General features: G+C 40.6%; 1 protein-coding gene across 10 annotated transcripts in view; it reads left to right on the forward strand.

Moving 5' to 3' along the window:
- RABGAP1L (RAB GTPase activating protein 1 like) overlaps positions 1-12,633 on the forward strand; it is a 236,765-nt gene extending 224,132 nt beyond the window's left edge. For all 10 annotated transcript variants that reach the window (XM_042033876.1, XM_042033874.1, XM_042033878.1 and 7 more), the window contains 6 exons: positions 765-875; positions 3,282-3,386; positions 4,554-4,637; positions 5,132-5,203; positions 6,286-6,483; positions 6,814-12,633. In XM_042033876.1, coding sequence (XP_041889810.1) covers positions 765-875; positions 3,282-3,386; positions 4,554-4,637; positions 5,132-5,203; positions 6,286-6,483; positions 6,814-6,969 — 726 coding nt within the window. In that variant the 3' untranslated portion in view covers positions 6,970-12,633. The remainder of the gene's footprint in view (positions 1-764; positions 876-3,281; positions 3,387-4,553; positions 4,638-5,131; positions 5,204-6,285; positions 6,484-6,813) is intronic.
- The last annotated feature ends 2,629 nt before the right edge of the window (positions 12,634-15,262 follow it).

The raw sequence follows: 15,262 nt of genomic DNA on the forward strand, positions 1-15,262 counted from the left end.
ACTCACCTTCTGCAGTTAGTGCTCCACAGAGTCATTTCTGCCTGGAGTGGGTAGGGAGGGCAGTGAAGCAAGAGCCTGCAGCCCCCGAGTTCTCTGTTTTGTGTTCCTGACACTGCCCCCAGCCGGTCCTGGGCTTGTGCTCAGGGATGAGCTCCCCTCTGCACCTGGCACTTTTTCTCAGTAAAGTACACTCTGGTGTCACTGGCATGAGGTACAGAGAGGTGCACAAATGGTGATGCAGGATATATGAGCTGTAGGGAGTTCCCTGATAAACGCTGTTCTTTGCTGGTCCCGCAGGAGATGGGAAGTTGGCACAGCATCACCTACAAAGTGGACTATTTTTATGGATCCCTGCAGACAGAATTTTGTAAAGTGGAGCAGGACAGCTTTCTACTTTGATTGGAAGCATTACTATGAGTAGCTCTTAATTGGTCCCTGTTCACTGCTGCTGGGTGGGATTTTATCTGCCGAATTTCTTTAGATGATGAGCAAGCAGAAACCAAGTGCTTTTGTGGAGAGGTCAGTGTTTACTTTCGACAGGGAAACACTACAATCAGTGTGTCCCTTACACAACACAGACCAGTGGGATGTAAGTGGAATAGCTGCATTTGCACTGCTGGCTTAATTCACTGTTGTTTCCCAGAGCAGCAGTCCTGTCTTCATGTGCACTCTCGCCTTCTCAGTGTTTTACACGCACACTGCACTTGCTCATTGCTCTTTATAAGGATTAACTTCCTTTCCTGGTTGTTCCTTTCTTTCCACAGAGGGAAAACCGCAGGCTCCAAGAAGCAAGCATGAGGCTGGAGCAGGAGAATGATGACCTTGCCCATGAGCTTGTAACAAGCAAAATTGCCTTACGGAATGACCTGGACCAGGTAATGTTAACAGAGATGGGTCCCAGTTCAGGCTTGGCAACAGCAGTTTTAGGAGCTCTGCTTTGTGCTCAAGTGAAAGCAAGAACACATTAAAAGTGTAATTATTTTTGCCTTTATTTTCCTGACAACCTCAGTCCTAGCTGCACTCAGCTGGATTTCCACATGCCACTGTAGGCATTCAGTGGTGTCTGGCCAAGACTGACTGCATCTTCTCTGTTGGGGATTGTTCAGAAAATGTAAGCCATAACCTTTAGGCAGATAGCAAAGAACGAACATTTCCTTGAAAAAGGTATCACACAGTTCTTGAAAGACTAGTTTCAAGGGAAGTTGCATTGCAAAATGTGCGGATCTGTTTTTCACAGCAGTTTTAGTACAGCCAGCAAAATTCAGAGATAATGAAGTGGCATGGCACCAAAAATTCGAAGGGCTCCTGGGTGTTCACTGATAACTGCTTGTGTTCCCTTTGGAGGCTGGAATGTGGAGGGCAGCAGCATTCAGAGCCCTTTGCCTCAGAGGCATTGATTTTCAGAGAACTACACATTCAAGCCTCTCTTTCTGAAGTGCTTTATGTGTCATTGATAAATGCTGTGACAGCTATTGGTAAGGTGCTAAATACAGGAGGGCCAAACTCCACCACACCTTGTGGTTAGTCCCTTGCTCAGGGAGGGCTATAGTGCCTTCTGTAACAAAAAATCTTTTCATGTAAGGGCCTCTCAGTTGGATTTCCTGTAGTTATTTGGCTTGCTTTATCTAACCTCAGAATTGTAAACATCATTGACCATGGTTGTGCAAGTTGTATTTCACTTCAGGCAGATCCTGGACTGTTAGGCTCTGCTGATTTGGATCCATGGGATTCTAAAATGGTGAGCTGTCTGGGTGAGTACAGGCAGGCTGAGATGTGCTGTGCATGGAGCAGGCAGTCTTGTGTGGAGGCTAAAACCAGTGTCTGAGGGGCTCTGTCTTCCCTGGGAATTCCAGGTGTACATGAAGCAGCTTTAAGTCTGCAGCTGCCCATGCTTGTTTTTTCTCAAGTGTCGTGGCAAGGCTGCCAAGCACATACCTGTGCTAGTCCCATTCCTTGCTCTCCTACACTTTCCAGTCTTTCTGTAGACAAGAGTGGCTCCTTGAAGTTTTCCCACACCCTACCCCCATTCCCAGGCACTTAAAGAAAAGCTTTGTGCTACTGCACTCCTCATCTGCAAGGACAGGGGACACCATGTGCCACAGCAGATGCTTGGAGAAACGGGAATGAACACAAGAAAGGAGGAAAAAATTGTAGGTCCATCAAAGCATATCTTGAACAGGTCTTTCATCAAAAATATCCTCGTAATCCCCAAGTTCTTTTGTTCTAAGATGTTAATCTCATCAATTTTCTATTCTTGCACTGCTTGTTTTCCTTTCTCCCATACAGCCTTATACACGCTAAGCAATGAAGAAATCCTTAATCCACCTCTTCAGTCATGGAGATGGTCGAGCTGGTTCTGCTGCCCACAAACACTACTAATATCATTAATCATTATTACTGTGGCAGAAAGATAAGATATACCACTACAGTGGTAGAAAACCGAACTTCAGCTCAGAGACAAGTTCTATATGGTTACTTGTTTCCAATGACCTTTTTCCCTCTTGTAATTTCAGCAAACTCAGTGGTAATTGGCCACAACAATTTCCTGTCCTGGACCTCGTTACTGAGCAGGAAGGCTGGTGAGAGGCCATGTGTGTTTCCCAGCTGGAGAGGCCTATAGCATATATCCAAGCACTGAGAAGTACATTCCTCTCCTGATGATCAGTGAGGACAGTGCTCACAAAACTAAAGCATTCCCAGTATACATCACCACAAGCTTGGTCCTTCCAAGAAAGGAGAAAATTATATTCTCAGTTACCAGGTTTCTTCACATAATACTTATTTGCACCGATAAACCATTTTATCTGGTGGTCCTGTTTGTCTCTTACACTTGACTTTGCTTGGACACTTTGTAGGGTACAATGCAGACACCTAAGTATTTCAGAGTTATGTTTTCCCTGCTCACAGGTTAAAAAATGGGATGAGCTATTTGAAGTTACATGGGAGCTAAATCCTGCTGCCCTCACTTAGATTAATATTGGTCCCAACAAAAATATTCTATACATCACTGTTTGTACAGGGACGCAGTGCTTATGTGCCATCTGGGCATAGGTAAACAATTGGCCAAACGGTCCTATAGCACAGTTGTTGAAACACAGTGAAATAATTTAGTAAGTGGCTGACTGAAAAGGGAATTTCATATCAAAAAGTTACGTGAGCCATTACAGGGCCGGAAAAGGCAGTGCTAAAACCTGAGTCTAGTGTATTTCTGAGCTGTATATCCCAATGTGTTTGTACTGGCACAGATAACATCCGATTTACACAAGTGTCTCTGATTCTAGGCTGAAGACAAAGCAGATGTTTTGAACAAGGAACTTCTTCTGACCAAACAGAGGCTAGTGGAGACTGAGGAAGAGAAAAGGAAGCAAGAAGAGGAAACTGCTCAGGTAAGGCATTCTGCAGGTTTTCCCATGTAGTTAGGAAATGCAAGCAAAATGATATGCAGAAAAGTGTGGATGTGTTGCAGTTGTGAAAAGGATTTTGTCCTCAAAATGCAGTTTCAATTAAAAGTTTATAGGGTAATTTCTTTTGCTAAGTATGGCTTTCAGTATTTTTCTTTACGTGAACTCTGAATGTTTAGTTTTTCATAGCTTATCCTCTTCCAAGTATTGTAGCGATTGTTGTCACTGGTGGTGAGCAATCTCAGCTAAGGAGATGTGATCAGACCTCTTAAATATCTAAATGAAGGAGTTGTTGCCTTGTAAGAGCCCATTCTGGATTCAGCTGCTGGATTGCTTAAATAATGTTCCTGCCTGAAGCTAGAACCAACAGCAGAAGAACAGGGGTGAGGGTTGGGAGAATTTTGCTGACTAGACCTGGCTTCATACTCAGCTGCAAAATACTCGGTATTAGTTTTGTAATCCTGTTTATCTTACATGTACGTTTCTAAAGTGATACCCTGGTTTTTATTTTTGCTATTAGGCAACAGTGACTGCAACAATAAATGTTAATTCTTTGTGTCTCTCTAAATGGAGTTCTCTGTTTGCCATAAGTAAGGCAGTGAGGCTTTTTTCCTGCTGAAAGGGCTCTCCAAGTGGAGTGGTTCTGAAGGAGAGATGAGTTAGCTGTGTTTTCACTCAGTGCCATACACCCAAACAGATTTTTTTCTTCTGTTATGGAGATGACAGTGATAGTGTTGAGAGATTATTGTTCTTGTTCCATCTCCAAACAAACAAAACAATCTGGCCAAACCTGCTGTGACAGTGTGCAGAAAAACAAAAACTAAATCAGTAAACCCCACTTAATAGTAATGCTTTTTTTCATGTGTTCTGTGGACCATGATGTACCACCATTCAACACACAGAACAGGAATTAAGTTACAGGAGAATTCTCTAAGCAGGGATGAAGGGTCACAGGATAGACTTTTTGGTTATCACTGATATGATGAGTATTTGTAAACTGAGTGAATCAGACACTTGTCTAAGAACTGGAATTTCATAAGAAGCAGCTGTAGAGCTGTTGTAAACACAGTAAGACATGAAGAGAACAATCTGATGACATATTTTGAGAAGTTCTGTCAGTGTACTGGGTAACTTCTCTCCTTCAATTCCTAGCTGAAGGAAGTCTTCAGGAAGCAGCTGGAGAAGGCAGAATCTGAAATCAAGAAAACCACAGCCATTATTGCAGAGTATAAACAGGTATCATTCCAGAGATGCTCTCTCGTATTTCTTCTTTCAACCTGTTACAAGAGCTGAATTTTCAGCATTGCAGATCTCATCCTTCAAATAAGCTCCACCTTTCAGGCTTTCAGAGAGCAATGTTGTAATTTGTCATAAACCTGCTTGTGGCTTTCCTAATAGTCTCCTAATTAGGCAATCAGGAATAACCTGTCTTTCAGCTAATTTTAGTACTGTAGGGTGAATGCTTCTGTGCTCTGTGACATAATGTAGTATAAACATCATAAACCAATTCATCCATAAAATGTCCCTGTATAAAATGCTCAGGTTCTGTGTTGAATACTGCTGGGTTTTTATCATTATCAGCAGCAGTGAAGTTGTCAAGGGGGAATGCATATACCTGAGTGAGGCAGAATTTAAGAAATGTTGGTTCCAGGCAAAACCCGTTGTTAAAAAGCACAGATTCTATTTTAATACAGTAAACTTGAGCTAAGAGACTGCTTTCTCTGCTCCAGATTTGTTCCCAGCTGAGTACCAGGCTGGAAAAACAACAAGCGGCCAGTAAAGATGAACTGGAAGTTGTGAAGGTGAGAACAATGTCTCTACAAACGGGATATTTCTAACACAAGTGTTGCTGAATGCCAGGGATACAGAACAAAACATGAACTGAAGGTTAAAGTAACATCAATATCCTCACATGCATTTTTCAGCAGATGTAAACAAGGAAAGGGCTTATTTCCTTTCATGGTTTTTTACCTTGTGTCAGACAGTGTGGAACTCTCAAACTGAAGTGCATTTAGTACTTGGCTCTTCTTTTTGCTGTTAAAATATATACTTCTGGTAGAAAATGTAGAGAAAACAGTAGTTACTTGGATGTTTTGATGAATTGGGAAAAAAAGAAGACTCTCTAGAAGACAAAACATGTTGTTTCTCAAGTGTGCACCATGGAGGGATTGGTATTGGCCAGATTGGACAAGGTTTATATTTGGGTTTCTGTAATTTAAGCAGAATTGGTTTAAGTAATTAAACCAAATGGCACAGCTAGGGCCATCCCCAGAATATCCACAGTGGTTTCTCTCCCTTGTCTAAACCCCTTACCAGGAACACCTACATAAGAGATAAACATTTCCTGATCAGGTAATAATAATGATTCTGAGTAGGCAGAGCTGTTTACCCTCTGCTGTAGCTTCTACATATTTCTTTAGTACTCAAGCTGAACTGGATTTGTTGCTTTTTAGTGACTTTTCTATGTTATCGATAATAACATAAAATAATTCTGGGATTGATGTCCCTAGATTCTGCTAAAAATAGCTCAATATCCTGTTTCAGTTTGTGCAAGCCAGGCCAGCTGTTTCATCTACTCAGATTTAATTTACTCTTCTGAGTTGTGCTGACATAAATATTACAAAGCTTTGGTAGCAAGAAGATTCCAATATAGGAGCAAAGCTTCCATGCCTAGAGCATGCTAAGTAGATTTTAGGAATTTTTTATACTGGTTAACTTACCCTGGAAATTGTTCATGAGAAACTCAAATTCTTTTCATGCCAGTTATAAAAACTGCAGTACTAGATGGTATGAGACTGAGGCAGTCTGACAAAAAAATGGCTCTTCCAGGAAGTAAAGCAGCTCCTGTAACATGGATTAAGAATGAGCTTTCTGGGTATTTCAGGGTAAAGTGATGGCCTGCAAACACTGCAGTGAGATTTTCAGCAAGGAGGGGGCACTGAAGGTGTCTGCTGTAAGCACGGACAACAAAGGCATCGAAACAGATGATGAGAAGGATGCACTGAAGAAGCAGCTGAGAGAGATGGAGCTGGAACTTGCACAGACCAAACTGCAGCTTGTGGAAGCCAAGTGCAAAATTCAGGTACGTGGAATCCAAGTACAGCAGGGCGATCACCTTAACCTCATGCTCAGTCCAGAATTATTCTGAATGATACAAAAAATGGTTCCAAAAGGGAGCGCATACCTGCATGCCTGTATATCTGAACTTCAGAAAAACTTTCTGTCCTAAAAAGAAGAAGATGTTTTTATTTGTGTGTCTAAGTATCTTGTGCTGTTTCAGCAGTTTGAATGTCTTCTCTCCCCAGTGCCTGGGAGATTGGAAGGGAATTGCTGGACTGCAGGGACTGAGTGTGAAGATGCTTCTTTGTAATTAATTAGGTTTTGATCAATTCTGACTGTTCTGCTTTCATAGGAGCTGGAGCATCAGAGAGGAGCCCTTATGAATGAAATCCAAGCTGCCAAAAACTCTTGGTTTAGCAAAACCCTGAACTCTATCAAAACGGCCACAGGCACACAGGCACCACCGCAGCCCCAGCCACCCCTGCCTCCCAGAGAGGGCAGCACATAGTTCCAGCCGCACCCGGCACGAGAGCACAAAGAACAACACAGCTGAAACCTTGGAGGATTCTTCCAGTGGTCTCTCCTCCTGGGGGAAGGACAATGAGGCAGGAGTGCAGGCTTGAAGTGAAATTCTTCAGTGTTTTTCATTCATTTTCTGATGTGACCCTTTTCAGAGGGGGGGAAAAAAAATTCCTGGTTTATGTTGAATTCCTACTTCCCATACTGCCTTGCTGAAAGCCACGTTCTGATACCGTCATACTTTTACACTTTATTTTATATGACTAGATGTTAAATAAATACTTCAAAACTAGGTCTTTAATACACATCGAATTTGAAATCATTTTTGTCTTGCATAGAAGGTTTTTCTTCTTCTGGAGGAAGAGAGAGAATGGAAAATGTACAGTACTGCAGCATAATCTCTCCCTAGAAAGCACAGTGTAAGACATCTAGGATAACTTACGCCCTGGGACCATCTCAGAATTTTTTTGCAGCAGCTGTGTCCTGCAGAGAAGCACTTTTTGTAAAGCTTAGGCCATAGCAAAAATAGGCTTGTGCTCTCCTGGCACAATTGCTGTGAGCTTCCCTCATAACTCCTTAGTTTGGATTGGTTTTTCTTCAGAAATGCAAGTAGTGCAGTTTTTGTAACACTGTTGTTTAAAGGCTATTTACAGCTCAACTGGAATTTAACATAAAGTTACCTAGTTCCCTTTTTTAAATTCATGTTTATATTAAGAATTCCAAGGAGTAATTCCTTCCACTGGGATAAAGGGAGAACTGTTTTGACACTTACTCGATGTTTTTGCTGAGAAGCAGAGTGAAGACCTTGCATGGTTTTGACCTTTTGTAAATCCTGTGCAATAAAGGGTAGGTTTTATGAATAAAAGTAATGAAAACCTTGCCCTGGGTCTATATTCAGATTCCAAATTTGACACAGAAATGAGGTATCAAATAAAATACCCAAAAGGCTTGTGCTGCACTGATGAATAAAATATCACAGAAAGAAGATCTGTTTGCTAGAATAGGAAACACTTTGTTGGTATTACTTATTTTTATAAAAACAAGCATTTTCAAGTGGAATACAAGCCCTAGACTTTCCTGTGGGGGTAGACTTCTCTGGTGATTCCCAAACCTATCTGGTTGGTTTATAGCTCTTAAGGTAAGAAAGTTCGAAAGCATTTGTTTTGACTAAACAAAGTGTTCATAGAAATACTTATTTCATGGAAAATTAAGCTATTGCTTGAACTGATGGAATATTTTTTTAATTATACCTGTCATGTCTAAAGATGGTCTTGCAGGTAAATGTCATTGCTGGACTAAATGTTGTGTATTAATTGTTTCATTTACAAGATTTTTCCAGGGACCGTAGTTCTGTTTTGATCTTTTTTTTTTAATTCTAAGGAATGCCATACATTGTCAGTTTTGTACAATAAAATTTAATAATACTCATCTTGTGCTTTGTTGTCAAGCATAATTGTGAATTATTTTCAACAGGGTAGTACAAATTTAATGTTACCAGTGCCAAAGGAAAGATTCTGAATGGCAGTCAGCTGTTAGAAGAAGAGATCAAAATCTAATCACTATCCTGACACAATTCTCTCTTCTAAGAATAAGGGGCTAAAAAACTTCTTAAATTTAAACATTAAAACATTTTAAAATGTAGCTTCAAGAACAGTGATTATCTGAAATTATTAATACAGTGAGAGAAAAGGGGAAAACAGAAGGTGTTTCTTTTGCAAATGTTGTCAAAGGTCTTTTTCCCTTGTCACTTTCTCGCTTATAATGTTTGCAGAAATGTTTCCATTCTCTTGACTGACTAAACCCAGCATTAGTCATTCATTTACCAGTTCCGCTTCACATTCAGAATGTGAATCTGAATCCTTAATAAATCCGAAGTGACATTTAAGGATACCTGGTGAACATCTGCTTGTTGCATTTGAGAGTACTGTGCCCATGAGGGAAACTGGTTGTTTGACAAATGTCTGAATTTCTCATTTCTTTTATCTTAAATCATACTTACAAGTGGATTTAAAACCATGATTGGGAAAGTCCAGTAACAATGATTAACGAAATGTATTAATCTGTGGTACCCTGAGCCGATGAGTTAAGGGCTCACTGCTGCTCACCCCTCCAGCTCCCCATTGTACAGTCCTGTCCCTTGTCTTTGTTATCGTATGTACTGGAAATAACGAGAAACAACAACGAAAAAAGATGTGGGTGGATTTACCCCCCTACGGTTCATCTTTTGTCAAATGAATGAGTCAGATCACCTCAAAGGCTCCCATGAGTGCAAGCGGATCATGGGAGTGGGACTTTCCAAGTTCATCAAAAAGGAACTGGTAAATAAGGTCACCACGTTTCACAGAATGACACAACATTCCTTTTCTCAGTGTAGCTGCTTTCTGACTTTGGACGTTGAGTTTCAGGAACAAAACCACATTTGCTACCTGCCAGCCATGATGATTTCAAACCCTTGTAAGGATGGAAGCTGGCTTACCTCAGCAAAAGGAAGTTTCAGAAAGCAATGACCCTAAAGGCAGTAAATTATTTCCACCTTCCAGCTGTAGATCCAAGGTAGTATTTGTGGCATTTGGAAGAGTAATATTTAGGTGGAAACTGCATCTTCTCTGCATTACTGAAGGAGTAAGAAAATAGCTTTATGGCATTATCTTGATGAATATTCAGAATGAAGGAAAGGAGCAGGACTCCGTGATTAAACCAGGCAAGCTAAAATTCTATCTGCTGACTATAGATGCTATTGGGAAATTTAGTTTCCTGCAAGAAAAGAGATCTCTGTGTGACAGAAATACCTACACACATATCCTTGGTGGATTTGTCAGGGATAGCTGGCTTACTGTTCAGCTTTTCAGCAGGAAACATCATCAAAGTCTCACTGAAACTGTTGTTTCCATGTGGCACTGGAACAGCTAAGATAGCTCCTAAGTCTAGAGTGATCAACCTTTCTTCCCTGAGTCTGCGGTAAACTATGTGTTCACATCAAACTTTTATTAAAATTAATTTGAATTTTATAAATATATATGTGGAACTAAAACCTATTTTTAAATTTTATTGAGAATGCACCATTCTGAAATAAAGTCTTTACTTTGATTAGGAACAAACCTCCAAAGAATATTTTTACTACAACTTTTTATCTTGTTGGATTCAATCTGTTCCTGAGATGCCCAGTATGGGGGGCAAAAAAAGAAAAAAAGTCCTTCTTTTCACTTTAAAAAGTTGGTTTTCCTTTGACTGTAACAACACTTTACAGGCTAAATGAAGCAAGGCTGATTTAGTTACGTGGTACATTTGTGAACTAGTCTTGTATTATCTTTGTGAACCAAACTTAATATTCTAAAGTAATAGGACTTATTCCACTTAGTTTACATTTCTAAATGTACCTGGAGAGAAATAAAAAAAAAAAAAATACCATGGGTAGAGAAGCTGAGAAACTGCAAAATCCCTGAGTTCCATCTGCATTAGCATTTGGTAGAACCAATCTCAGGAAAGGTAGTCAGCCATGTAATCAGTACTGCCAGTGGACAAACCCACCCTTGTCCTGACCATTAATGAGGATTTAATTTGCTACAGCTGAGTTGCATCACTACAATTAAGTTAAAGTACTTACACAGGTAAGCAGTATTTGTTTTCTTTGTCAAGACATTTTAAATGACTTACCTTGGTTGGCCCTTGAAATTTCTTTTAAGATAAATGATCATCTCTGCTGCTGTGTTAAGAACAACTCAAAATAAAAACAGCCATTTACAAGGGGAGACAGATAAAAAGTTAAGAACTGCAAGAGTCCGGCCCCTTCACAAAGCATGAAGAATCCCATTGACTTCAGGGTCGTGATGCCACTCATTGACTGAGTGTGGTAGTTTAGGAGTAAAGAAAAATCTGCATTTACTGGCACCGAAGTATCAAAATTTAGAAGTCACATGCCATGCTTTCTTCACAGGATCAAGGCTGGGCTGTTCCTTCTATTAAGTAGCTGCAGTGAAATCCATGAAACTACTTGTATGTGTGGGAGAACTATAATCAGGTGATTTTCATTTACTCAGAGGATTTTCATTTACTGTTAGACTCAGGGATAATTGGCAACTTCTGCATCATCTCCTAAGCCTAAACACCCTTGGCTTTGAAACCAGAAGCACTCTTACCTTACAATGCTGGTGTTCTTCCAGCTGCTAGGGAGAAAACCACAGCAAGTGTCATGTCTGATTGATTGTGAAGAGAGGGCAGAGATGTTGCCCTCAAGGCTGAGGGATTGCTGTGGCTGACAAGCACCCCCTGTCCCTGCTGGACCCTGCTGGAGGGGCTGCTGTGCAAAGAGCTAGCTGCACCAGATTTGCAAACACCGAGGTTAAAACTAAATTATTTGTCTGTCTATTGTGCTAATACCCTACTGGGAACTGTCCATTACCTCCTTCCAAATAATAACACTATGGGGAGACATGATGAAACGCTCAAGTTTGGATATCTCAGGTTTTAGGGTAGGTGTACGTCACAGCAGCCCTTAGAACTGCGCTAATCCACAGATGGATTTTGGGAAATGCAAGGAATTTGCAACTGGATAAATAATGCTCAGCATTGATCAAGACCTTCTCTTTCCCAGGTCAGAAGTCTACACAATTTATTTCAGGATTGTGACTTAACACATACAGGTCAATTCTCCAGGAATACAGGGCTTTCCAATTCTCCTGGGTCCCAACTGCTTTGCTACTGAATGTATTTCATGCTATTTTTACCTGAAAAAAAATGGGTAGAGAATTAGGATATTACTTTTTATTATTTTCTTATTCAGTGGTACTTGCTTTTATTTAACCTGTAAAGGAATATATATGTATCTTTGGAGAGCTATATCTTACATATAGAATAATATATAAGAAACTGAACAACAAGGGGATAAATACATCAAAAGGATTTGGTATCATAAATTTCATTTGTGATTTGATACCACCAGAATCCTGGGCTGTACTAATTTCCTTACAGTTTCTCTTATTTTTGTATTTTATATAATACATGGATGGTACTACCAATGCAAAAACCACAGCAAATGTTCCCAGATTTTTCTTCAGGTCTCAGTTCCTGTCTTTCAGTAATCCGAGTTTGCAACTCTGCTATACCACCCTCAAAAGCTGTGCCTAGAGCTCTCTTGAGCCTTGGGAACTCGTGCTTTCCCATGGAAGAAGATTCTCTGGCTTCTTTGAACTGGGAAAAGATGACACATGAATGCAGAAAAGTTTCTAATCAAGCATAATCCATCTGCCTCTGTGTCTGCCATTAAGGTGGATTCACTCCAGCACACTGAGAAAAGAGCATCTTCAAATCTCTTGACTCCATGACAATGAAGTTTTCCAGATTTGGGAGTGCCTTTGTGATCTGGGTGTGTCCCAAGTCCACAAATCCTAAAGAGTTAGGGAAAAAAGAGCATCACAGAGAGGTCAGGCTTCTAACTGAGAACCATTCAGTACTGCCATACTTGGGTAACACATCCCTGTATTATATAAAGTACGACATGAAAATATAAGTGTAATGCTTGTTATGAAAAGTGCAATTCAATGTACATGGTCACAACAAATGTTTACTTTTTTAATTGTTACAGAATTGTTCAGATCAGTACCTTGTTATCATTGTGTGAACGATGCCTTGTAAAATAAATGGAAATGGAAAACAACTTGGGAATAAGATGCTTATTTTCCAAAGCCATTTACTTAAGAAGCAGCTTAAATCTGTTTGCAGGAAGGAGCAGCTGCTGTGTCAGGTTTGATGATGCAGTTCTCACCAGCAGCTCTATTGCACCAGGGCACAGTGACTTGGCAGGTCAGCTGTCCAGAGTGGGTGCATGCTAATTCCAGCCTGTTCCTTAGGATCATGCACCTGTTCACAGGGAGCTGTGCCACAGAGCTAATGGCTCACCCTGGTCCTCTGCTCCACATGCCAGTCCGAGGTTTCCAGCACACAGAATGCTTTTCCTGAAGGTTGGTGATACACAGCAAAGGGACAATAGCTGTTGTTAAGGGCTTCGTGCTTCCCTGGAGTACACAAGGCTTGAGGCAGCATGCCTGCAGGAAGAGACATGGGGAGCAGAAGGAAGCAGAAAGAAACTGGCGAGGGACTGCTAAGAGAGAGGTAGGGCTGAGCAAGAGCAGAATGCACCGCAGTCCAAAGTATCCAAATGCTTTACAAAACCATTTTTCCATGTGAGCAACTGCTCTAGGACTTTCTTTTCCATTAAGTGAGATAAACAGCCGTTGCTCCCAGATAACTGCAAAAGCACACAGTGCTTCAGGGGAAGATAAGGAAAAGAGGGAGAGACGCTGAAGATTAAATTTACCAGCCATAACATTTTGTATTGATTTACCTTCACATCACTATCCAAAGCGTTTGTCAGGAGACGGGGCAGCATCCAGATGCTGTTGCAGCTTTATGCAAAGGAGAGCTATGTGGAGCTTGTTTTACATGACAAGAGTGACAACTTTTACACATGGAAGCTGCCTCTCAAAGGGAAGTGCCGTGAGTACAGAAATGCTCCTGATTTAAGGAAACTAAATAAACAAAAAAAAAAACCAAACTCAAGGAAAAAAAGCAAATTACAGGCTCACTTCAAATGCATTTCTATGTTAATGGAAGCATTTTCTCCTCTAGCCAGAGCTTAAATTAGAAAGCCCTACCAATTTAAATTGTAAAAATAAGAGCACTTGCTAATGTAAGACCATAAATGAGTGTGCAGAAACTCAAAAATTAATAGTTAAGTTGAAAACCACAAATTTTTTCCTTGTCTCAGTTGCCGCTACACAGAAAAAAAAATTATAAGGAAGTAATTTCTGAACAAGCAACTGCCCTTAACCAATTTTAAGAAAAAAAATGCCATAAAAGTAAATTCCAGGTAAATGACCATATTGTATTTCCCGGATAAAATCAGGAATATCCTGTCTCCAAACGGTATTCCTGAAGATGGTCAGGCTTATGCTTAGTCCTATGAAAATTTAGAATAAATGTGCAAACACATTTACATTAACACAGTAAATTTTGCAGATCTTTCCTCCACTGCAGATCCTGAAGCACTGCAGCAGAGGGCTATGATAAACACCTCAGTACAACATCTGTTAAAACCACTTTGGGGAATGCCAACTCAAACCTAAATCCTTGGCTTCAGGGCTTCTGTGAATTCATTTTCATCAAATTTCTTCTTCCATCCCTACCTCTACAGATCTCTTAACAGATTAATTCCTGGATGTTAGCTCTAGAAGAGAACCTAAGACCATGCATCAGCAAATGAGCTGACATTTCTCAATTTGGTAAAACAGGTGTTAAAACTGGCACCTTTTTTTTTTTAGAGAAATAGACTTTTTCAGCCCTGAAAGGCTGTGTTCTGCCTTGGGTCACACTGTCTACAAAGGACATCTGGAGGCAAACGCTGCCTCCTCTACATTCCTGCTGAGAGAAAGAATGCCATTGCCTTATTGTTTTCTTTCAGGGAAATTTTAATGCCCACTGGGGTTATAGAAACGTTTTTTTGTTGGTGCTCACTGTGCTGATTAAGTAACACTGTCAACAGTCATATTTTTCTTTTGATGAGGAAAAGGCTTAGAAGAGAATTTTGGTACAGCATATTTTTACATGCATATAGCCAAATATTCTGTAAATAAAAGCTACATTTTCCTTGTAAATGGTTTGGTAACTAAGTCTCTTACTCACAAAGTCACTCCCAGAGTACACATTGTGACATTACAGGTCAGCAACAATTTCCCAACTTAAACTCTGGGTTTGTTGTAGAAAGCTTATTATGCATTAGTTGTGGGGGTCTCCCTCTGCGGGGGTGTGTGTTGAGGGCACTGTGCCATCCACCCAACTTCTGTTGGATTTGGTTGGTTTTTAATTGATGAAATCTTAGAACTTGAAAGCTTAAATCTTGCTGGAGTTGATCTTGGAGGTCTTTTCCAACCTTAATAACAATGAAAATGAGGAGCAAACACAGAACAGGGCACTCAGTTTATAAGCCCATCTTCCTTTAAAGGGCGGGAACACAGATTTGTTCCCCTTTGATCACTATTATCTCCACCACATCAGCCTGATATTCTTTGCCTGAAGAAGGAAAACAACACTTTATTTTGCAAAATTACTCGAGGACTTTGATGGCCAAGAGCTCAGAGGCATCCACCGTAAAACGAGGGGGAGAATTCTGATCGCCAAAGTAAAACCCAGCCCGGGTCCGCCCCAGCCCTCCGAACCCCTCACACTGAGCGGCCCACCACCCCCTCAGAGCCCGGAGGGTGGCAAAGCTCCTGATCCCACCCATCCCT

The sequence above is a fragment of the Corvus kubaryi genome, unplaced genomic scaffold (genome assembly GCF_017639235.1).
Source record: "Corvus kubaryi isolate FWS band 111438036 unplaced genomic scaffold, C.kubaryi_AGA036_p1.0 37361, whole genome shotgun sequence".
NCBI lineage: Eukaryota > Metazoa > Chordata > Aves > Passeriformes > Corvidae > Corvus > Corvus kubaryi.